Here is a 23,676-nt window from a genome sequence, read left to right as displayed (position 1 = left end):
CACTCTGCTGCTGATGCCAATCCCATAAGCTCACAGACTAGTTTTCCTGCAACATGTCACCATGCCTGGGCTTTACTAGGCCAGGACTAGAGAACCCATAGCTAAGCAAACACATGCAGCCACAGGACATAGATTTTTTCCTTCAGAAATCCTAATTAAAACATTCACATGCATTTTCTTCTGTAACATCAGAACCTGGCAACCATGAAGAATTTGCTGTCAAAAGCTTACAGTTTGCACTGGCTGTGGAGGGTTTTTCCCTAAGGCAGAGCAAATTGAAATAGGAAGTTTAAAAGCTTCAAATGACTATGAAAGGAAACTGTGAAATACTCTCTGGAAAGGCAGCAATGTCAATGATCATGCATTCCATTGAGAACTGGAGCTGAACCCAGAATTGCTTGTTCCAGCTATGCAGGAATTCATCACACTGGCAAGCACTGGTCCATGGTAAGAAATGATTCCACACTCTGGGCTGAATGGCAGCCAGGCTGCAGTTCAAATATATTTGAGGAACCCTTGTCACCTGGTTTTGGCCTCACAGTCCACTCATCCTTCTGCAAACAAGTGGCAATTAACAACACTGTTGGACTGCTGTCCTGGGTAAATATACATTCAGATGTCTTTGCCAGAGAAGTGGATCTTCTCCCAGTGAAATGTACGACCTCCTCTGACCTATGAAATTGTGGTTGAAGACACATCTGAGCCAGATATGTCTGAGATTGCAAAGGAGCAATTTGGGATTTGGACACACTTGTCTTTGTTTCTTTGCTCAGGTCTTTTGTGAGCACAGAATACATCTAGGTAAAAAACCTTGGAGTACAGAGGATCTTTTGGGTCTATTGTGCCCCAAACATGTCAATAGGTGGCACCATTGCAATGCCAAATAACAAACAGCAGCACACGTGAGTCGAATAAAACATGGCAAAAGAAGTCCAGCGAGGAAAGGATATGGTGAGACACTGCTACATCCAGTGATCCCACTCTGATAACTTCTAGGCTTGCATGTCCGGATGCCACATTCTCTGATTTATTTAAATTTATTTAAAATTTTTAAAAATATAATATCAAATTGAAATACATACAATTAAAAATATATCACGAAAATTTAAAAGATATAGCCAAAGCACTTTAATTCAAAAATACATCTAAATATCAGAACATATGTACATCTTTAGCTATAAAGTCTAAGGGATAAATCCTATTCAAATATTCTTCAGACAGGCAGCAGCTTCATTTTGAGTTAGGAGAGAAGAGCTCTTCTGGATGGGAGGCAACAGCTTTCTGGGTAAGGGAACAGAGAAGTGTCCAGGGAAGACTTCTTGGGATGACTGCAGCTAGTCAGGCCTGCAAAATGAATACACAAAGCGTAACAGAGTTGGAACTGCAAACTTAAGCATCTAAAGCTACATATTTCATGGGACTGGGAACTTCTAAGCATCTGCACAGGGAAACATGCTCCTGCCAACAGCCACATGGAGCAGGCCAGGGGGACACACTGAGCCTCTTCCACAGAGCTACCACAGGAACACCCTGGCCTCTGGGCAGCCATGCTGTGGGACAAGAGGGAGCCCAGAGCCCTGTGCTTTCCAGGAATGACTCAGCTGCACATACACCCTCCTGCTCCTCTCCCTGCCCCACACCTCAGCAGCCCTACAGCTACACGGGGCACTGGGAGCAGCACAGCTCATTGCAGGGGGCACATGCAGGGCAGAACTGTTCCCTGGGAATGTGCATGGAGTCTCCAGGCTGCCACAAGACCCTTCCTCCCACCAGACAGGGCCCAGCTCCTGCCTTACCTCTCAGTGAGGCTGCGCCATGCTGGGCCTTCCCCTTGTCCTTTTCCCTGGCAGTGACCCTGGGCGCAGCCAAACAGGTCAGCAAGGTTCCAACAATGGCATCCCAGGTCCTATCACACACCATGGTCTCTTTCCCTTCTTCCTCTGGGTTAGAGATGTATACTCAGAAAAAGCCGTAGATCATGTACAAGGGAAGAAGTAGGTTAATTAAAATCACACCTTTACAGACAACTCATCTTAAGGATGAGATATTCAAGGGGTTTTTTTAATTATTCAGAAGATCATGTTGATTTTATTTTTCATGCAACTGGCATCAGTTTAATTCTTGTGAACTGTATTGAGCTGGCAAGGCAGGAGAGAGAGGTTTCACTATGTTGCTGATGTGTTGCTCATTGCCCTTCCACTACTATGGGATCTCTTTCTGTCCAAACAGATGGTCTTTAGAATTTGACAATTACACCTAGGAAGTAATTGTTTTAAGAAGCTAGTTTCCAAGGCCTTTCTTTCTTGTAATTCTCACTCAGCTCTGGGTTGGGACTTGTTGGTTGTTTATCTTTTTCTTTCTCTTCTCAAAAGGAAGTGCCTGGACACAAAAAATGGCACCACTGTGTTAGTAGTAAAAGAAGCTTGGCACTCCTCATTTGATGCCCCTAGGATTCAGGAAGCCAATATATGTCGGGAAAAACTGGCTATCCAAACATTGCACTTTGGCTCTGCTTCACTGTTCCAGGGGTTATTCCCTGCTTTCTTTCCTGCAGAGACACCCAAAGCCAACATAAACATGCCCTGCCTCAAAACATTTCTGATCGTGGCTCTTCCTGACAATTCAAAATTTTCTTAATGGAAATAGCACAGGACAGGTGTGGCAGGAAGTTCCCCCCCACCTTTCTCTCTCTCCCTGCTGGTCACAGAAGATGGATGGCTCAGATTACGTTAACAGCCTAAACCAGGCCTATCTGATGACACCCAAAAGTCTAAAAAAACACTACCCTGTGGAATGTAGCGAGAATGTGAGAAACTTTTAGTGACCCACTCTGCATATTCTTATCCTATAAAAGTTTACGAATTTCAGAAAAGGTTTTCTACATGGATACTGACGCGTGAGGGAAAACTTCTCCCCGGAGTCTGGATGCAGCTCTGTGGTAACTTCTTGCAAGATTGAGAGCAGACTCTAATGTATCCCAGCACCAAAACTGGATTTTTATAAGATCATTGGTTTCCTAAATTGTATTATTCTGGCTAACTTATAGGTACCTTTCTTAACTTGCATTTTTAACTATTTTTATAGTTCAAACAAGCATTTACCCCATAATTGCATTTTAGCTATTATGGCTTTGCAATTATGCATTTATTGTGTGTATATGTATGCCAATCTGTTCTATATTTGTATATTTGTTATTTTCTGTATCTAAAAAATGGTATTCTACACCATATTGGATTAATCGGCCAAATAGCAAAGAACCTTGTGAACGGGACCGAGTCTTGGGGTGCTAGCTACCCTAATCTGTTGCCAGAAGCCTGGCAAACTGCAGAAACTCATAATGCTCCTGTCTCCCATGCAAGACAGCAGGTCATTCTGAAATACTTTCCAAAGAGCTTTTAGAATGCAGAGAACTAATCATTCCTTCCATAGCTTCACAGAGGACAAAATCATGTTGCAGCCAAGCAGTAAAAAAGAACAACTTTCCCAAATCAGGATTTTTTTTCCCCTATAGAAGGGTCAGGTGAATTATAAAAGAGGAACAGATACCATTTAAGGTACAGCACATTTCTAGGCCAGAACTTATCCAGCAACGGCAGCTAAATTACTGAGCACTACTTCTCCCTAGCTCCATTCAGCATTCCAGCTGCATATCAGCAACAAAGGAATCATTTCAAAGGGTCATGCCCAGCATTTGGCACAACTAACCCTGAGCCAAAGGACCAGTGGATCTTATCCCTGTTTCTCCATCAGCAAAATTGTTTATTCAAGTCTTATCTCTCCTAGCACTACACACCCACAGATGGCAAAGGGACAACAACATTGCGGTTTTCAACTTGAAAGCTTTGGCTGACACAGATGCACCAGACACCACCTTTTGTCAGGCAACATTCTTCCTGCCAGGGATCAGGCAAGGCAGGGAGGGGGAAAAGCCAGAAGGCATCTCCTCCCTCAGCCTGCAATACTGACATGGGCAGAGAAAATCAGAGATTTGTCATTGTGAGCCTGCCATAGGAGGCTTTAGGCTTGTGCTGTCAGGGGATGACAAAATCAGATCGTGCATAAGCTGCATCCATTTGCAAGTATCTTTCTCCTTAATTGGAAAATTCAGAATGACTTTCTACCAGAGAAGATTTCCCTGTTTCTCCCAGTGCAAAACCAGGCAATGGCCATGAATCTCCCTTAGATCTCAAAGGGCTCATCTCAGAAAATGCCCCAAGCAAAGGTTTTCTCTATCAAGAGGAAAGAAAGGGAATATTTCTGATTTCATGCTACATGCCTTCCTTTTCTCTACTAATCATGACATTTGAAAGAGTGCAGGGATATAAAAGGTATGTGCATGATGGAGAGGGCAAATTTCTTTTCCAGCTGTGCATTTCCAGGACCCCAAGGTACAACTCCAGCTCCTGCCACTCATCACTACAAACTGGAGGAATTTTCACTGCATCACCAAGAGCATACTCTGGGAGAGACCACTGAGCCCATCAAGAAATTGAAAAGAATTTGAAGAAATTTGGAACTGGATGGTTTTCAACCACACATTCACAAAACCGCTCCTGGGTCAGTATTCCAATGGTCATTTTAGGACAGACATGCCCTGTACCTACCTGCATCTTCAGAGTCCTTTTTCCTTCCGCTCATGGATCTTGGCCTTGAGAAAATGCAGGACTAAAGAACATATGAGGAGGCAGAAAGAGAACCATGGAGAATGAGTGTAGCACCAGGGGAGGCAAATCATCTTAGCATGGTCAATGTGATAAAGAAGGAAATGCAACACATAAACCCAACCAGAGGGAAAGCTGATTAATTGACCTTAAGCTTTCAGTTGCTGGACTCAGACAGAGCCTGCCAAGCTCCAGCTGAAACACAGCAGTCATTCTTCAACTCGCATCAGTCATAACTCCCCAATTCTGCTGTCTCTCCTTTTGGACACAAGTGCCTCATACAGCCTCTGTGTGGAGGACAGTCTGTATGGAGGACAGCTACTTTTGCACTGCTGCCAAAGCTTGACTTTGCCTGCTCATGCCTTACACTGGCCACAGTCCTGTGCTACATGTGGTCATAGCACTGCTGTCTAGTGAGAATGATATTACACCTCCTTGCTCCTTGGTGAGTATATCCTAATTACACTTTAAAAGCCCAACCAAAGCTTTTCAATTGGAATGATACTTCTGTGACTCCTTTTTATTGTTATCACTGGGATAAGTTTGACAGCTACATTTTCTCTCACATATCCAAGCCAATATCTTTCCATTAAGTACATTCCTATAACTCTTCTCTACCACCTTGGCCTCCTTCATACGAAGCCCAGATGCAAATATTGAACAGATATCGAGTTATACATCTATGCCCCAAAGTTTATCTGGGCTCTCATTTGACAGTGAAGGCCCAGGCACAGAGAAACTACAACTGAAATTTATAGAAGCAGCACCTGAATTTGCAGATACCTCCTCAATAACCCATAACTGCCAAATCATAGACACCGGGATGCAGAAGTAGACCAACAAGGATCACAGCATTCAAAGATCTGCGGTATCCAGACCCATGCCATACAGTTCCCAAATGACACCACAAACATTACAGAGGAATCAAGAGCCAAGTCCCACAGAGGACCTGTTTCGAGGTGTTCTTAAGCCCTGCCTCCTCTTCCCCACCACCACCTCTGCTCTTAGGGCATATGGTGTTGCCTTTGACATTGTGCTGCATCATCACAGATAGGCAAAGTGGTGAACACACAGAGGTTTGCCCAAATACACGGGAGAGCTGACTGTGGGAAATGAGCTCACAAGATGGGAAGAGCAAGGTGAACAGCACACTGCAGCAGCAGACACCTTGGCTTACCTCATCTCCTGAGACTCTTGGAAATCCAGCTGCTGAGCGCTTGGCAGAGACACAGCAGCACTGCCAAGAGAGGGACTTACATCCTTGCGTATAGGGGGGATCAGAGGCAGTCCCAATGGCCCCTTCTTCATATCCCCACCACTGGAATTCAGCAAGGAAGCCTGGAAAGAGTACAACACAGGGCTCAGATCAAGCATCCAGCCCTCCCCCATTCATGCCTCAAGGAGTTTTCGCATGCTCTTAGCTAGAATTTGCCAGGGAAAGTCAAACTGATGCAGCAGCTTGGCCAAGGACAGAGAATACAAAGAAACGTGATGAAGCAGAGACCATGTTCCACATTTGCCATCTCTCTCCCCTTGCTCACTACTTTTGCACTCTGGCTATATTGCCAGCTGGCACCCACATCTTTGGCATCATGATGTCCTGGGCTGCTACACACCCAATGCAAAGACAGCCTGACTGCAATGACCAGCTGAGCTCTTCCTTGGCTCAGCTGCTTCCCTGGGCTCACACCACAGGCCCAGGTTTAAGAGCTCTGCCTACAGGACATAAACTTAAAATGTACATCACAAGATTTTGCTTGGTCTCCTTACCTTATGTCCTTTTCCCTCCTGCATCTGCTCCTCGTTATTTCTGGTGATTCCATCACAGCCCATGCCTTTTTCCCGTATCTCCTGGTCTCCACAGAAAATCTTGCTCCATTTTTTTTGATGGAGAGGTCGTCAGGATGGGAAGCAAAGGCTTTGAGGGGAGGAGCATACAGGGAGATGCCAGGGAAAGCTTTTTGGCCAGAGGGTAGCCAGTCAAGCCTGCAAAGTAGAGACACAAAATATAAGAGGGTGCAATGCAAATCGGAAGCTATAAATCTAAAACTACATATGCCATTGGAGAGATTTCCTGGAAGGTTCTAAGTATCTGCACAGGGAAACATGCTCCTGCCAACAGCCCCTTGAAGATAGCCAGAGGGACACCCTGGGCCTCTTCCACAGAGCTACCACAGGAACACCCTGGCCTCTGGGCTGCTGTGCTGTGGGACAAGAGGGAGCCCAGAGCCCTGTGCTTTGCAGGAATGACTCAGCTGCACATGCACCCTGCTGCTCCTCTCCCTGCCCCACACCTCAGCAGCCCTACAGCTACACAGGGCACTGGGAGCAGCACAGCTCATTGCAGCGGGCACATGCAGGGCAGAACTGTTCCCTGGGAATGTGCATGGAGTCTCCAGGCTGCCACAAGACCCTTCCTCCCACCAGTCAGGGCCCAGCTCCTGCCTTACCTCTCAGTGAGGCTGTGCCATGCTGGGCCTTCCCCTTGTCCTCTATCGGAAGTTTCTTCAGCCTCCCATGCCATGACTAGGAAGGGTGGTGGAGAGAGCAGGGGCAGATGCAAACCCTTCCTTGGTATTTCATCATTTTTTGCAGAGCTAAATCCTCAAATCCGGAGATTGGTGTCCAGCTCGGCAACTCATCCGCTTTCTGGAGGACATCCTGCCTTCACCAGTCCAAAATCTTGGAGAGGTTTTTCCCCACATGTGGAGGCTGGCTGGCAGCATGCTTCTCCAGCTTGGAGCCCATCACCTCATAGAGGGCTAAGGCAAGCTTTTTCACCACAGTGCTGACATTGGCGCTTCGGACAGGAAGCGCCTTGTTCCCCAGGAAGCACCAAAGCACGGGCAGGGCGTAGTGCTTGACGACTTCGGGGCTCCTGGCATAAACCCATTCCACAAGCACTGCAGGAGAGAGAAACAACATTCCTTACCACCTAGCTTAATGCAAACAAGGACCTCTCTCTAGTTTTGGTTCTTGGGAGCCTCTCTAGCTAAGATCAGCAAAGCAGCACAGAAAGCCATGTGATGCAGAAATGGGCAAAGCAGCTGATCATCCCTGGAACAGAGCCACCAATCCCTCACGACTAATTTCTCCAAACAAAGCCTTCTACCTGTGGAGGACTTTTTACCTTTACCAAATCTGCAGATTTAGCAAACAGATTTCACAATCTGTTTCTGCATGAACAATGACTGAAATGTCAAATTGCCCTTTATTGCCATTTAGAAGTTGTCCAAACCAGCAATGAAGATTTTGAAATGCATCATAGAGAGGCAATTGAGAGATTTCTACTTAAAAGGAGGATTCCATTGTGGTGACCATTGATGAAAAATGCCAAAAGTCTAATCTGGCTTTTCTCTTTGCTCAGTGCCACTCAGCAAAGGGCACTGTTAGACAACACTTCAAAACTCCAGCCCACCAGAGATGGGTGCTGCTTGCCAGTTTGATTTGAAACATCAGAGACTAGCTGGTGTCTTTGGAAGAATGCTTTTGTTGCTTCTAAGAAACAGCTATTTCAAACCTCAGGGTGTCTTAGAGAGAACATCTGCACTTACTTTCTAAAGTAGTGCTGATTTATGTTGAAATACTTTCTTTGATAAGGAGACTAAAATACCTGCAAAACTAAACTCTTTGTCCCTGGAGATCTACTTTATGCAAATGCTCTTTAAAGGGCCTTTGACATTCCCAGTCACTGAACATGCCCCTTTGAGATTCATATTGATGACACAAAGGGTATTAAATCTTGCATTTAAAGGTGCTGGCATAGTTTGCAGTCGATTTAGCCCCAGTCAAAGCAAGGCTATTAATAGTCCTCTTTAGCATATATTGAGATTATAATTTTTCTCTTCTTTGCCTATTGCTGACATAGCAAGCTCCTGTGAGGAATGCAATATCAGCTGCATTTGTAGCATTTCAGACAGCACTGACATAGCAAGAGACTGTCTGCACATCCTGAAATGCTCAGTCCAATGCCACTTGTACAGCACAGGCTGGGAGCCTCAGCACTCTGCTTCTGCCCCTCTGCCCCCAAAGGCTGCCTTGCACAAAATCCGTGCCTCTAACATGTGTGCTGAGTTTTGACCTCCGCTGTGACCCCCAGGCACTGCAGAGTTCAGCCTCAAAACTTTGCAAGAGCAAAACAAGAATTCTCTGAGGACAAAAAAAACTGATCCCATGAAACAGCATTTGCCACCATTTCCCCACAAGCAGCACTGAAGTCCCTAAGCTTTCAGCCCCTCCTTTCCTGGAGGCAGGTTCTGAGATGCCCCAGTGAGAGCTCAGCGCCGAGGCCGAGCACCGCCCCCATCTCAGATGCTGCACACCTCTGCAGCAGCCAGGGAAAGCCTGCCTAACGCACCTTGCACGGGTATTGGGCAGGAGGGACAAGCTCAGCGCCTCCTGATGTTGAGGAGTTACTCTACTGTCTGGTCACAGGCATTCCCTGGAAATACTCCCACAGAAGACCTCTTGGCTTAGAAGGGGAGGCCATACCTGAGAGACGCTCTGTGACATCCAGCAGAGCTTGACCACTCAGTTGACTCCTTCGGTTGCTGAACTCCTTCATCAGTGATACTTTATCTACAAGAGAAACACAGGTTTCTGGTCACTCTTCTGAGGTCATAAAAGAAATGACAGTGGAGAGGGGAAGGGCAGAAGCAACAGCATTTTGTAAAATAAGGGTAATTTCTGCCAATTTTTGAATCGTTTTCTTCTTTCCTTATTCAGGTTTTTCCCACACTCTTGCAATACTGGTGGGGCACTGTTTCTCATTTGCTGTTCCTCCCCAGAGAGTGCCCTTACAGCTGTGTCTTTGAAACAAAAAGTGCTGAGATCTGGATATCCTGAAGGAGTGCTAAATGTTAATTGTGTCAATATTGGTATCTGCCTGGATTTTCAGGGGAGCTCTTGGGGTTTGGGTGTGTGAGAGAAATTGTTTGCCTGGTTCTTACGAATCCAAGTGTATCAGAACGATTCACCTTTCAATTTAAGGGTTTCAAAAACTCTTGTGCACTTGGAGATGGTAAAGCTCCAGTCAATGACACATTGACCCAAGTGTTACTTTAGCTGCCTTGAGAGACCCAAAGACAGAGGAGCTTTTGCTGGCTATTAAAGAAGTTGGCATGCAGCTCAATTCTTACAAACTCAGCTCTGTCTCTCTGCTCTGCATATCAGCTGAAGCTGGTGGCTGCAGGACACACAGCCCAGCATTTGCAAGACGAGCAAAAGGATCTGCTTCTCCGTGCTCTCATTTTCACTGCTCTTTGCTACCTTAACACCTATGGGCTGCTGGCTTGACTCCATGCCCTGTGTCAGGCAGTGGCCATCTGAGGGTCATTTCTTTCATGACTGTGAACAGGACAGGACAGATGAGAAAGTCTCACCAAAACCTCAGGATCTCAGGCATGTGCACACAGAGTCTTGGAGCAATGGCTGGCCTTTAGCTATGAAGCTCAGGGCAGCAATGAGGCAAGATGATGTGCTTGCTCACTTACTGCAAGCTAGGAGCATTGCACAATCCTTTTGAGTTCAGGAGGTTTCTTGCTATTTGCCACTGGATGTTGATTTGTAAAGGCAGACCGTTTTGAAGTACTTGGGAAGGTTTCGTTCATGCCTTTTGCCAGTGGAGACTTTCTTCCCCCACTAAAGCCCAAGATGTTGACTTCTGCACTATTTGTGATTTGGTTGCTTGTTTGAATACTTGCAAAGCTCCATAAAACTAGGCAGAACTAAAAAAATATATCCCATTTCACTTGCTTGAACATATCTCTGTGTAAAGTCATTGTGATGAGAGACAGAGGTGCCTTGCTAATGTTCTGACATCTCTCACCATGGAAAATTGATGGTGATCTCAGAAGTGGTGAGAGGGGAATGGCAGAATGCTCCATACAAAACCCTGAAGGGATCTGTTGGCTAAATGCTCTGTTCACAGGATTCTACAGCTTTTCCCAAGACTTTTCCCATGCACCACAAGAAATGGCTATGGGCCAAGAGCAGTACAGGTCTCACAGCCTTCTCCCCAGTTCACAAACAGTAGGAACCCCATACTTGGGACACAGAAGGGCACCGAGACAGGCAATTCAAGGAGTTCACAGAGCAGCTGAGGTGGAGAAAGTGGAAACTCCCCTTTAAGACCTGCCTCTTCAACACTCCACTTTTTCGGCATATTCACAAAGTATGGCATTTTCAGGGCTGACATCAAGCTGTGTGGCAAACGAATTTATAGCAGCCCTTGGCTATGTAGTCATTTGCTAATGCAATCTTGCCCCATGCAAAACAGCATGTGGAACAAGCCATCATTGGCAGCTGGATTTATACTTGTTTGTTTGAATGAAATGAACTTAGTGAATCCTAAGTACCACTTTGAAAAAAGGAGACAAAGAAGAAAGGTGCAAAATAGACAGCTAATGCCTGTAATGGAGAACCTTCCAGGAGGCTGCTCTGCAGAAGCTCTGATGGGCCAGTGTCCCTTCATGCCAACAGCAAAGCTGTTCATTGGCAAATACAAATGGGGCCCAAGCAAAATCCAAAAGTCCCTTTGTCTTGGAATTCTAGCAAGGCTGTAGTCCAGGACTTACTCTTCAGCTCCTTCTCTGCCAAAGCAGACAAGCAGCACAGAGCCAAGGGCTCCTGGGGCTTTTGGGAAAGGCTGCTGCACATTCAAGCCTGTTGGGGGACTGGTGCCTAAGGACTGCACCTCCACAGCTTCTGGTGCAAGTCAGCTGGAGCTTTCCACACACAACAGCAGCTATCAAGGCACTCAGTGTTCTCTTGGCTCTGAGAGGCAGAGACAGAGCTGAGGAGAGTCCATGTCAGGGGTCAGCCTTACCTAAGTGAGCAATGGATTCTTCCAGCCCCTTCACAGCTGCAGCATAAATCCCGGAGTCCTTTGAGTTTAGGTTGGTTATTATTCCTTCCACTAAACGGATGATCACTGGGTTTAAGCCATCCTTGAGGATGCCTATCATCTCAGCCAGCACTTCCAGAGCCTGTTGCTTTACCCTCTTATGGGTGTCACCAATTCTCGGGACAAAATAATCAAAAATCTGTGAAGAAAACAAACAACATGAAAGCTGGATTGAGATGTGCTTGTTTGAAAAGGGATGTAGAAATGAGCATTCAGCAATATAAAAGATGAAAGTGATCCTTTTTGTCAGGTCAGCACTTGCTTGCACAATTTCACTGTTTTCATGTGGGCAACTCACTTGAATGGTTGTACAACCTCATTGAAAGATTTTCATGTATTTTTAAGAGGTTTGTGTGGGGACAGAATAGCTCTTATGGTCTTTCTCTCCACCTATAAGTCACTAAATTAATCCCATTTATTGATGCAAAACAGAATGTTTGGTATAGAACTATGGAACCAGGTATTTACAATGCCCGTTTTTCTCCACAGTTGCCTCAAGTACTGAGGGGAAGTATGATTTTGCTAAACTATGGCTGGAGGAGATCCAAGTTGTGTTTTGTCTGTCTCAGAACCCTGTGTCTGGAGAAGCGCAGGGCTCTGATCAGCTCCTCCAGGATGCAGACCATTTGTCTAATTAACATGCAGACTTCTGAAATTTCATGTGCTGTACAGCTCTCATTAGAGCAGGTTCAGTCCCTCAACAGCCACATTATCAGGTACCATTTTCTGGAGAAAGGGGAAAAGCAACTACAAGGAGGAGAAGGAAGAGATCTGTCCTTAGACGTTTTCCTCCTTTTCCAAAGAGAAAAAAGGCCCTCCAAGAAGGGTGAGCACAGTGTTTACCAAGAGGAATAGGGATGAGGATGGCAATGAGTAGCCAAGGTTGTGCCTGTGCAAGACAAGATGGAGTTTACAGAATGTCCTTTTCAAAAATTTTGCTTTAAACCATCCCAGCCTGATACTTCTCTTCCCCATCCAAAGCCATTTTTTGTCTAGAGAATAATTGCCACCCTTTCAGTGGCTGGATTCCCTTCACTTAACCCAACTGGCAGTAGGAGACAGCAGAAGTTACACCAACAGAAAATTCTGTCATCATCTCATGAAGGGCATCAATAGGCACCTGCCAGACAAATACAACTGAACTGAAATAACTTGTCCTGAAGCCTGGAATGGAATTAAATTTTTCTGGGGAAGAGGGACCAGCCTGTCCCAAACAGCCAGGATGTAGTGCCAAGACACACTGAATTAACTTGACTGCTACAGCCTTGGGAAAGGAGCTAAAGCAAAGGAACAACGAAGACGCCCTACATACTTGGACAATGTTAGTGGAGATGAGCTGGGGGCTGGTTTTGCACAGATCTAGAAGGAGTGCCAGTCCTTCCATCCGTGTCTGAAATGCCTTGGCATCCAGGAGATTGTAAAGCTTCTGGAGCAGCTCTGTTTCTTCCACAGCTGGAGCTAACGTGACCTGGACTCTTGGACGGTGTAGCAGGCGTCCATCTGAGGTAGACTTCACCCTGAAAAGTGAAACCAAATTAGGGCCTGTGGGTGACCATACCTTTAGTTAATTGTGAGCAAAACATCTTGAGGAGGTTTCCTAATGATGTGATTTCAAGCTAGAAAATCCTGGCCTGAAAAACAACATGGACCTCATGGCAATCATTACAGGAGACAATCTGCAAGTTACATTCTTGCCAGTGCTTACTCAGGAAAACCAAGGATGAGCTGCATCTCATTTCAGATGGCATCCCAGGTACACATGTCACACTGCTTTGTGGGGAAAGAGAGACACTACTTCCAAGTTTCAGTGCCTCATCATATGGGAGGTGTGTGTCTAATAATAAGGAAACTCATCACTCTGGAGGAGTCTCTACACCAGGCATGACAATCTGGAAAAGTAGCTCAGATGCATCTGAACAGATGAGTAGGGACATATTTGAAGGACCCAGAAAATGAGTAACAGAGATAAAAACAGAAGCCTGACATTCCAGCACCACACTCACATTATTGCTTCCCTAGAGACTAGATCCACAGCTTAACAAACCCACTGGGAACAATTCTCTTGGATCAACCTGTCTCTTCCATGAGCATGGCAAGATGCTAATAAATATGCTACTGAGGCATGTGGTCACTGTCCTGCATGACAGAGCTCAATCAATTCCCTCTGTTATGAGAGCAGAGCAGGCACAAGTAGCTCTCCCACTGGCATGAAGAGACAGAAAGGACCAAATTGCTATCTCTAATGATGATTGCAGCCCTGGGGGGAATTCACCAAACATGCTGTCCATCAACCAAATTGTATGAAGGACAGGAATATCAAGACAAATAGTCCACATTGAGACACAAGTTGACCAAAGTTGCTCAGGAATTGACTTGCTACTGACTACTCAAACTTGGTTCTGTTTGAGGGGCAGAAAACCATGATTCAGCCAGCCCAAACCACATGCATGGGAAGTGCCATTTTGGGGAACGGCATCTTGCTTCTAGACTGGGACTTCTCATCAAAACACCCATCTGAAAAGGACTTCACTCAGAGGAAAAACACACCAGGTTGCATTTATTTGTCCCAAGTCAGGCAGCAGAGACATGACCCTCTCATAGCCTCCACAACACTGTCCTTTCCACTGCACTGCACTTTCTGAGCTGCAACCAATGGGTGTCTTTTTATTGCTCAATTTTTGTGGAAACCCCTCCAGAGAAGTTGTGTTCAGCATAATGCAGAAGTGGACATTTTTAATCATAGAGCATTTGTAGGGAAAGAAAACAATCTCTGGCACAGGTCATGTCCACCAGCAAGATTTTCCTGAGGAAGAGACATGTAAAGCTTGTCATGTGCTTTGTCAGATCTAAAAACAAGTGCTCAGTACCGTTCATGAGAAGGCAACGTGGCCTGGGGCTTCATTGAGCCATCGTTCCTCTTCCTCACAGGTTTCTTGACAGATGGACGTTCACCTTTCTGCTTTTCCATCCCCTACACAGACATAAAGAAACCCCATGAATCTCTAGAATATAAAATGGAAAATTAGCTCTTTAAAGCACAAGTTATAACCAGGATCACTGCTACCAAGGCTTAGGGAAATATTTCCTAACTTGCAGAAGGAAAGAGGCCAGAGATTCAGGGATGCCAGCTCTTTGTTTTCAATGACCCAAGGCAGGTTATGGGTGCTACCATACTGAGCAGCACTATGAAACCCAAAATTCATTAGTCAAGCACAAATTTAGGGAATAATGCCAATGGTAGGGAATAAGCTTGCTTAAAGGAAGCAGCAGAAAAATTGGGACTCTTTGGAGAATGGCCCATTGTGTTGGAAGTCGATTTGGTTCAACACTAATTCTCCCTGTTCCTGCACAAATGCACATTCCTTTCCACAACGTAGATGAAAAGGAATACAAAACCCCCAAAACTAACAGGTGATTTTTCAACGGATGCTGCTGAATTTACCAAGCTCCTTCCAGCTCCACAGGACATGACAGCAGGGCAGTATTCCCAGAAGACAGGCAATCATTGTAGTAATTAGGATTTCCTTGGACATCTTTTGTATATTTGGAAATTTTCCTGGCACTACTGCTTCCTGTGTCTTTTGCAAAGACACTGTCTTCTTTGGAAGCACTGTTGTCCCTTAATTACTTTACTGGGGGCAGAGTAGGGATAATGGGGTTAGGTGGGGTTATGCTTCAATGTAAACCCATTTTCTCCTCCTTCCCTTTCCTCTTTGTGGCGGATATTCAAAATATTCCATGCCCCACTTTTTTCCTAATAATATTAGTTCCTTTGTTGTCTGCAGATGAACAGGCTGAGGATCAACAGTTCATTCACATGAGCAATAGGATCCAGGAGAAGAGGAATGAGATAAAGACAGATTAGGTATGTTTGATCTCATATGAGCAGTGGCAATACTTGCACAAAGGAGACATTACTGCTGCCAAGCACTTACCTTCTTCTTAATTCTTGTCAGAATATCTTCCAGGTCACGTGTGGGAACAGATTGTTCCAAAAGCTTTTTAAATTTTTGATGAGCTATCAACATTTTCACCATCTCCTGTCCATAATGCCTAAGAAAAGAAAGAAAGAAAGAAAGAAAGAAAGAAAGATGAGCAAATGAAGAGTGTTAACTGAATAAGCTGATACCTTAAACTCAGCAGGTGCAATACTGGCAGGAGAAGGCGTTACCCATTCAGCAAAGAGAGAGATTTACCGCCCCTTGTCACTGCACAGTGCTGTCAGCTGAACACAGGAGACAGGAGGAGAACAAGGGGCAACAGAAAAACACAATTTCACTCAGAAACTGTGGGTGTGCTTCTGTGGCATCGAAGGATCCCAGGGAACAAGCAAAGTGCATCTGCTTTGTTTTCAGAGCTTATTAGCAGTGTCTTGCTGCCATTGCACAATACTTTGCCTTTCTTTCATTGGCAGGGAAGCCAGGACAAAATACCTCGTGCTTGCTATTGATTATGCCATACTATATTTATGCACAGGGGCAGCTAGTTACTCATGTGTTCTTGGCATCTATTAATGGGAATTTAATCACCAAAGTAAGCGGATTTGGGGGGTATGGTTTGATTTTACCACTAGAAAACCAAAACTTTCTTCAAAAAGAAATTTAGAGATCATTCAGCCACCGATAACAGCAATATAGAAATCTGCAGGCGAGGTTTAGAAAGACTGAATCCATTGGCTAAAGAACCCTGCAATATTTCTAGGAAAGTATTAACTTTATGAGAAATAGATGTTTGGGATCCTTCAGTGATGAACAGTGGCCACCACTTTGGCTTTGTGTTGTGCACATAAGAACAAGCCAAACTGTTTGACTGGCCAATCTGAGCTCTTTTCATCTCAGTAAAGTATCATTCAAGTCACAAGAAGCTGTCAATGGTCCTTCTTGCTGGACAACCTCAGGTTACCCAGTATAGTCATTTCCCCAGACAGCCCAGAGCAGTGGTCACAGCAGCAAGCCTGGAAGAGTTCAAAAAGCCTTTGGACAATGCTCTTGGGCACACGGAGTGACTCTTGGGGTGTCCTGCACATGGCCAGGAGCTGGACACGATGATCCTGATGGGTCCCTTCCAACTCAGCATATTCCGTGACTCTATGAATCTTATGCACACAGTGAGGGAACTTAATGTTTACTTTTAACATCCACTCTTTTGTGCTTTTTCCATTTAGAGCCACACATCAAACAGCTTTCCTACTTTAGGAGGTGAAATGGATTACCTTGTGTCCTTGTGACTGTCCTGAGCAAGCATCCCTGCCACGTGTCCCAGACTTTCAGCCCTGGGTGCCCCTGCGAGCTTTGTGACTCCAATTTTCTCCATCACGGACAGGAGGAGTTTGGCCACACACTTCCGCACCTGGACATTGCGGCTCCTGGGAAGAAGAGAGCAAACCCTGGGGCACAGGGAGAAGGAGAGACAGCAGCGCAGGCTTGGCCAGAGCATGCTCCCTGTCATTGCTGGGCAAAGGAGGCCTGGGCTCTCCCTGCAACTTGGGACACTTGTAGAAGGTTCTGTTCGTCAAGAAACACAAAGCTAGCATTGTACGGAAGGAGTGCCTGAGAGGAAGAGGCAGGAATTCTGTCTCCCTGCACTAGCTGGTGCTCAATTTCTTTCCCAAAATTTACTCTGAGAAAGTTTATTGAAATAGATTAAATATCAAATTTTTGGAAATAAAGACAATTCATGCTGGCCCTTCAGACGGCACCCATTACAAAGTACTGCAGCAGGACTGAGGCTATTTCCACCCATTTATTCCCAAATCTGTAGATTCCTGGGAAAAAGCAAATGCAGGAAAAAACACTGTGGGGTGTGAAGCTGCAGAATATCAAGCAATGCAGCTGTTTTCTTCTGTGAGGCTTGGCAAGAGAGACATTTGACAGTTTTGGCCTTTTCCAAAGCTGAGGAAAGGTTGGCAGTCAGTTTAGCCAGGCTGTCCTGCTCTAGACAGTGTCTGTTGGGAACTATCAGGCCCAGAACCAACACTTAAGGCAGCATTTGGTTCAGCTGGCAGTCGGTCTGTGAAGGTGCCTGTGAAGGGATTCATCCTCTCAAGGCTAACACAGAACATCAGTTTGACTAGAAAGCAGAGCTCTAAGGTCAGGACAGTCATACAAGGCTCCTCTTGGCAGGAGCTGCACCTGCTGTGCAGGCTGTGCCACACCCAGCATGTTGTCCCCCATGTGCTGCACACCCCAGCAAGTAACCTCCCTGTTTCTCAACTTAGTGGCATAATGATGATCCATGGTTTTTCCCAGGGCCTTTGAGGTTAGTGCTGTGAAATATCAAAGAGCACTCACAGCTGCAATTGTAATTGTCTCACTTCCCACAAAACCACAAGGCCCTATCCTTAGCTTTGCAGGCACTTTCACTTGCCCACCATTCACCACATCTAGGCAACTCTGGCAGACTGGGAGAACTCCAGGAAGCAGCAGGCAGCTGAGTCAGAGGAGGTTTACGTTGGATACCAGAAAAATGTTTTTCACCCAGAGGGTGGTTGGGCCCTGGAACAGGCTCCCCAGGGCAATGGTCACAGCACCAAGCCTGACAGAGTTCAGGAAGTGTTTGGACAACACTCTCAGGCACGTGGTGTGACTCTTGGGGTGTTCTGTGCAAGGCCAGGAGCTGGACTCAATGATCCAGATGGGCCCCTTCCAACTCAGCATATCCTACAGTTCCATGATTCTGTGAACTAATAGGCTGCAGGAGGGCAGAAGGAGGTGACAAGAGGAGAGAAGTGAGCTTGATTGGAGAATCAAGTCACTGAGTGGACAGAAAATGCAGGATACAGGACCCTTTCATCCCACCATTCCCATTCTCTCACTCCTCCCTTCCCCCATGCATGCAATAGAAGGGGAAGAATATCACTGGGAGAAGAAGAAGAACTTACTGGACTCCACGGTTCATGAGAGCAGTCATTGCTCGTGCAGGAGTCACATTCTCCACCATAATCCCCAGGGTCGCAGTGGCTGCTTTCTGAATGAACTCTGGGGAGTTTGACACCATCTTAAGAAGGACCCGAGCAACTTCATCCACCTCAGAGTCCATGTCCTCCTTCAATATCACAAAGAGCTCTCCAAGAGTGATGATTGCCGAGTGAGACACCTTCGAGCGCAGGTTGGTCACCTGAGGGAGTCATGAAGGGAAACATAAGAATCACCTTGAAATGGAAACCAGTTGCCTTAGACAAAAGTCCCAGGAAACAACAACACTTCTAGCTGTGTCCAGGGCAGCATAAAAGCACAGTAAGAGCAGAAGAGCACAAGCACAGAAAGGTGCTTTCTCTGCTACCCACTTCTGCTCTGGCCTCAGGCCTGCCTTCTGCAGGCCTAAAAAGCATTATTTCAATTCACGTGTTCTACTTAACTCTTCCATAATGCCCACTGCTTTGATTTTAGGTCCTTGTATTAGAAAAACAAACAAACCACTTAAAGCAATGGCTGCTTTCAAACCATAAAGGCACAAGTCATGAAGACAAGGTAAAAGAGTCATTTGCTCCTGTTCAAAAAACCAGCATCAGCAGTTCAAGCACTCAGTCAGGAAACAGAAAACAAAGGCTCAAGACTACAGACTACCTTGCAGTATTTAATAAGAGCCTGGGCAGAGATTTGGACTGCGGCAAATAACATGTTATTGTGTCAGTTTCTGCATCTGCACATTGCATCATAATGGCCTCACGCTCAAAGATGAGTGTCAGATGCCTGACCTAGCAGTAAATACAGCTACATGTACACACAGATCCTATAAATAGCTGACAGACATTAGAAATATGAGGTTGCAAAACTGAAATGAAGGCAGTCCCTGAGCACACATAGAGATGAACAAGCACATATCTACTCTTCCCACCATGTATGAAGTACGGGGGACAATTCAGCACAAAGATCTTACCTCGTCAGTAACTGCCAAGCAAACCTCTCGAAGTCGACGGAGAAGGACTTCGGAATGGGACTCAGCCAGGTGTTTGATGCTAAAGAGTCCCTTCTGCTTCAGCTCCCTAAAAGACAAGTACCAAAAGCATTGATTTTTCTCTCCACGCAAGAACTAGTGACTGGATGCTAACCCACACATGAAAAAGACAACCAATATCCCCTAACATTTGTACGGTTATCATCTCTGGGCATCTACAGGCCTCCTTCTGTCTGTGTCTAATTTTGGGACATATTGGGAATACTGACAAAACATCACAGGCCCATAGGAAGCAGAGAGAAGGAAGAAGTTGAATTTGAAAAGTGCAAGATTCCTAGAGGATTTTTTACTTTTTCCTTGTCTTCTGCCATGAGCCCTTCAGGGGAAACGACAGGCTGAGCAACTCTATAGCACAACTCAGGACATTTCTAAGAAAGAGGATCTCCTCGTAGCTACTGCTGGGACTCCCATGTAGGAGGTCACAGGGAGACCCTGTCTCCTGCCATTGCTGCCAGCAGTGAGACCAGAGAGAAATCTTACTCGATCCAACCTGGGCCAGTGCCTCGAGGCACCCAAATCTCTACACTCAAAACTGCTGCCATCCTGCTTCTGGCTTCAGCCAGCAGCAAACCATCTTGTCCCACAGCTTTCTCTCTTCCCTCAAGATTTCCTTTGCAGCTCCACAGATCAGCAGGCAAAGCGAGGAAACATCATGGAGCTGCTGCAGCTGGAGCACTGCTGCAGATCAAGGCCAGGGAAAGATTGCTCTCAAATCTTTATCCTCTCACTGCTCTCCACTGGATTCACTGCTGCCCTTTGGCTCTCTGGGCTCAGAGGCACCAGCAGAATACACTTCCAACCTCCCTTAACACTGAAAGGGAGACAGAGGGCACAGGGGCCTGGCTTACCAATCATCGCTACTGAGCCAGGAGAGTGCCTCGAGCAAGGCCTGCTGTGGCTCAGCAGAGGCTGTGTCCTTCTGCCCATTCCCACGGAGCAGCTCCTCTCGGCGCTCGGCACCACTGGCCATCTGTGAGGTCACTGTAAGGAGAGGGTGAGCCATGAGCGCTGCAGCCCCGGGCAAGGCACCCGCCATGGAGCAGCCTGCAGCCCCATCTCCCAGCCACGGTTCCATGTGCTACAAAGTGGCACTGGCTCAGAGACTTCCCTGCTGTCTGGCTCCTTGCTTTCTCCCAGTCCCCCAGCTGGGCACAGCCCCTTGGCTAAACCTGACAATTGCCCACACAATGCCAGCTCCCAAGCCCCACAGGTACCAGAGGCAGCGGCAGCTTCCTGAGGCCACAGAGCCCCCACTCCCTGCAGGACGGGGCTGACCAGCAGGTCTTGTTACCCCAGGAGGGAATTCCTCAGGCGCCTCTCTTGTCTCAGCGCCCTGATTTCCCAGAGCCCTGAGGACAGGGGTACTCTGCAAGTCCCTGAGGAAAGACCTGCAGCTGCCTCCCGAGAGCACCAAGCCTGAACAACCGAGTCCTGCTGGGCCCGGCTGCATCCCCACGGAGCAATTACCAGGGAGCAGCGATACCTGACCCTTCACACCTGACAGTGCCTCTGTTTCCATTGACTTCAAATATTCTACACAGCAGGCAGTGCTGAGTGCACATACATTGTAGCCCGCTATTGGCAAAGGAGTAGTTTATAGAGTTTGTTCTTTCCAAGCATTATGAATCTTTACTAGTTCAGAGGTACGCACTGGCTGTATTTCAAAGATGCCGAGGTGAAATTGATTTGTCATCAAATGGACTTGTGTACAAACTGTGCAATGCCTAAGCTCTCTCTCATGGAAAAATGCAATTTCCAGTCTAGATGGCTGTGGTAAAAAAGGCTTCCAAATGTGAACTGAGGATAAAAGTATGTAAATACAGATGCAAATTGTTGGCAGACACACTCTCTTGATAATCCATTTACAGGGTATGAGAAAATTCAGATGATAAATGCATTTCTAATGAAACCCATTTGTCCTCAAAAGCACTGTCAGTCAAAAATTTCATGTCATGCACTCAAAAGCTCAGTTTTTAATATGTAGGTGAATACACGTGAGCTGTCTAAAAGGATGCAGATAAATATTGCACTGAAATCAGGTGAACTGCTCTAGATTCTGTAGGGTTTTGTGCTACCTTGCATGTTCTCACAAAATATGAAGAAACCATAAAATCAATAATATTCAGATGGGAGCTAATCTGCATGTCACTGGTGTACCCCAATCACTGACATGGGTGATATCTCTGCACAAGTATGTAGACATGCACTTGTATATTCCATAGGAGTGGAGAGCTACGTCAGGCTAGTTCTGGTCAACTCTGAACACTGAAGTAGCATCACAAGAAAAGGGCATTCAAAGTATCATTGCTAGCTCCCTCCTTCTCATCTTCCCCTGCTCTGGATCACAGCACAGGCAGGCTGCCAGCAGCAAAGGAGAGACAAGAGCCTCTAGGGACTATGTGCTGTGTATTTCCTGCAGGCAGCAAACAGCCTGGGAGCACCAGGAAGCCCCTCCTGGCTGTCATCAGCTATACATGGCCACCGAATTTGGGTGGGGTGGCACAGGAGGCACTGCCTGTTCCCGCTTGGCATTGCAGGCCGTGGGATGGGAGCAGTGAGAAGCCATTAGGCATTTCTGGGAGCAGCAGCATAGCTGCAGCAAGTCACTGACTGCCATGCAGAGACAACCCTTGCTGGGATAGCAGAAAAGCTGGCTGCAGAGCCGGACAGCAGCACAGGCACAGGGCCAGGATGGTGAGTGGACAATTGATCCTGGTGGTACTTGTAGGTGCACAGTGAGCACACCCTGCCAGACTGCCCTGCAGCCCACCGCTGCAGTTGCAGCTGCCTCCTGGCACCAATGCTGTAGTTTGGACTATCAGGATGGGCAAAAGCCAGAGCTTAAGCCTATTACCATGACTTTATTCAGCTCCACTTTGCAAGGGATCTCTCAGAAACAACTGTTCCAGTACTACCAAGCTGGAGCAAGTCAAAAGAAGATTTGCTGTTCATTCTCAGGACAGGCTGTGCACCCAAAATGTCAGCTGTGGTTGCTGGGGCATGAGGCAGTTTGTTCCCCTTGTGCAAGGAAAAACCCATGCGGGAAAAAGCTGCTGCAGAGCAGGCTTACCTGAGGAGTTGGGTGGGAAGCTGCCATGCCCACGGCTGATGGGTATATCGGGCAGTAAGGGCTCATTGTCCTGCTTCCTCACAGCCTTCTTCTTCTTCAAAGCACTAGCAGGGTGCTTTCTCTGCACGTTGGAAGCTGTCCCTTTGAGAGGTGGTAGGCTGAAGGCTGCAGGGACCAGAGAGGAGCTTGTAAGTGGAGGGAGCTGGACAGGGTGATGATGGAAAGGGTCAGGAAACTTGCTGGAGCTGGTACCATCTCTTTGTTGTCCCAAACAACTTCAAGTGTAACAAGAACACACTGACTTGGCACAGTGATCTCAGAATCACAGAATCATCAAAGAGTTTGTGTTGCATGGCACCTTTAACCACCATCTAGACCAACCCTCCTGAGCAGGGACCTCTTCAACAAGATCAGGTTCCTCAGAGCCTCATCTAAACTGGCCTTGAACACCTTTAAGGATAGATCAACAACAGCTTCTCTGGGAAAACCATTACAACATTTCATCCCCTTCACTATAAAAAGTCTCTTTCTAATATCTAATCTAAATCTACCCTCTTCTACTTTAAAACTGCATTGCAGAGATGTTTTCCCTAAGAAACAAGGAAAACCCGGTTTGGCTTTTCTTTTGTTTTCCTGTTTCACAGGCTGGCTGGGGAAGTTCCCAAGAGAAAGCACAGATACCCTTGCGTGATGCCCTTGGGCTGAGTGCTGCCTCCTAAGGTGCCTGCTGCCGCCCTCAGGGCAGCGCACACAGCACTGCAGTCAGAGCTTCTCAGTCGGGATTCAGTGGGGAATGCTGCTTGCTCCTGGCGCTACAGCACAAGCACTGACTCGGGGCTTCGGCAGAGCTCTTCAATGGCAGCTCCTCAGCAGGGAGTGGCACGAGAAGGGTCTCTTGTGTTTTCTTTTGAAGGAGTTTGTTTTTCCAGGCTGCACCTTGGTTGAAAAGCATTCTGTTGGACTCACCTTCCCTGGAGACTGCTCTCCTTGAGAGAGTCTGAAGCCCCAGTGTACTTTGCAAGACAGAATTTTCTACTCTGAAAGACTTTAGAGGTGAAGGCAAGAAGCTGATATTCTTTGACTCA

At 46.4% G+C, this 23,676-nt stretch overlaps 1 protein-coding gene across 6 annotated transcripts in view; it reads right to left on the bottom strand.

Annotated features, from left to right (window-relative positions):
• Window positions 1–1,244: 1,244 nt before the first annotated feature.
• The window catches only part of LOC146439130 (TOG array regulator of axonemal microtubules protein 2-like), a 36,828-nt gene continuing 14,396 nt past the window's right edge, over window positions 1,245–23,676 (bottom strand). For 5 of the 6 annotated variants that reach the window (XM_085054611.1, XM_085054613.1, XM_085054614.1 and 2 more), the window contains 12 exons: window positions 22,592–22,756; window positions 20,370–20,502; window positions 19,444–19,549; window positions 18,446–18,681; window positions 16,778–16,930; window positions 15,501–15,618; window positions 14,433–14,536; window positions 12,878–13,082; window positions 11,488–11,704; window positions 9,153–9,239; window positions 7,112–7,564; window positions 6,511–6,647 (listed from right to left, as the gene is read on the bottom strand). In XM_085054611.1, the coding sequence (XP_084910737.1) occupies window positions 7,329–7,564; window positions 9,153–9,239; window positions 11,488–11,704; window positions 12,878–13,082; window positions 14,433–14,536; window positions 15,501–15,618; window positions 16,778–16,930; window positions 18,446–18,681; window positions 19,444–19,549; window positions 20,370–20,502; window positions 22,592–22,756 (1,760 nt within the window). In that variant the 3' untranslated portion in view covers window positions 6,511–6,647; window positions 7,112–7,328. Of the gene's footprint in view, window positions 1,345–6,510; window positions 6,648–7,111; window positions 7,565–9,152; window positions 9,240–11,487; window positions 11,705–12,877; window positions 13,083–14,432; window positions 14,537–15,500; window positions 15,619–16,777; window positions 16,931–18,445; window positions 18,682–19,443; window positions 19,550–20,369; window positions 20,503–22,591; window positions 22,757–23,676 lie in introns of those variants that run through there. The other variant, XM_085054612.1, reaches the window with a different exon arrangement.

The sequence above is a fragment of the Lichenostomus cassidix genome, chromosome 3 (assembly GCF_008360975.1).
Source record: "Lichenostomus cassidix isolate B80296 chromosome 3, HeHo_3.0, whole genome shotgun sequence".
Lineage (NCBI taxonomy): Eukaryota > Metazoa > Chordata > Aves > Passeriformes > Meliphagidae > Lichenostomus > Lichenostomus cassidix.
Note: the sequence above shows the minus strand (reverse complement) of the source record. Positions and strands in the feature narration are given on the sequence as shown.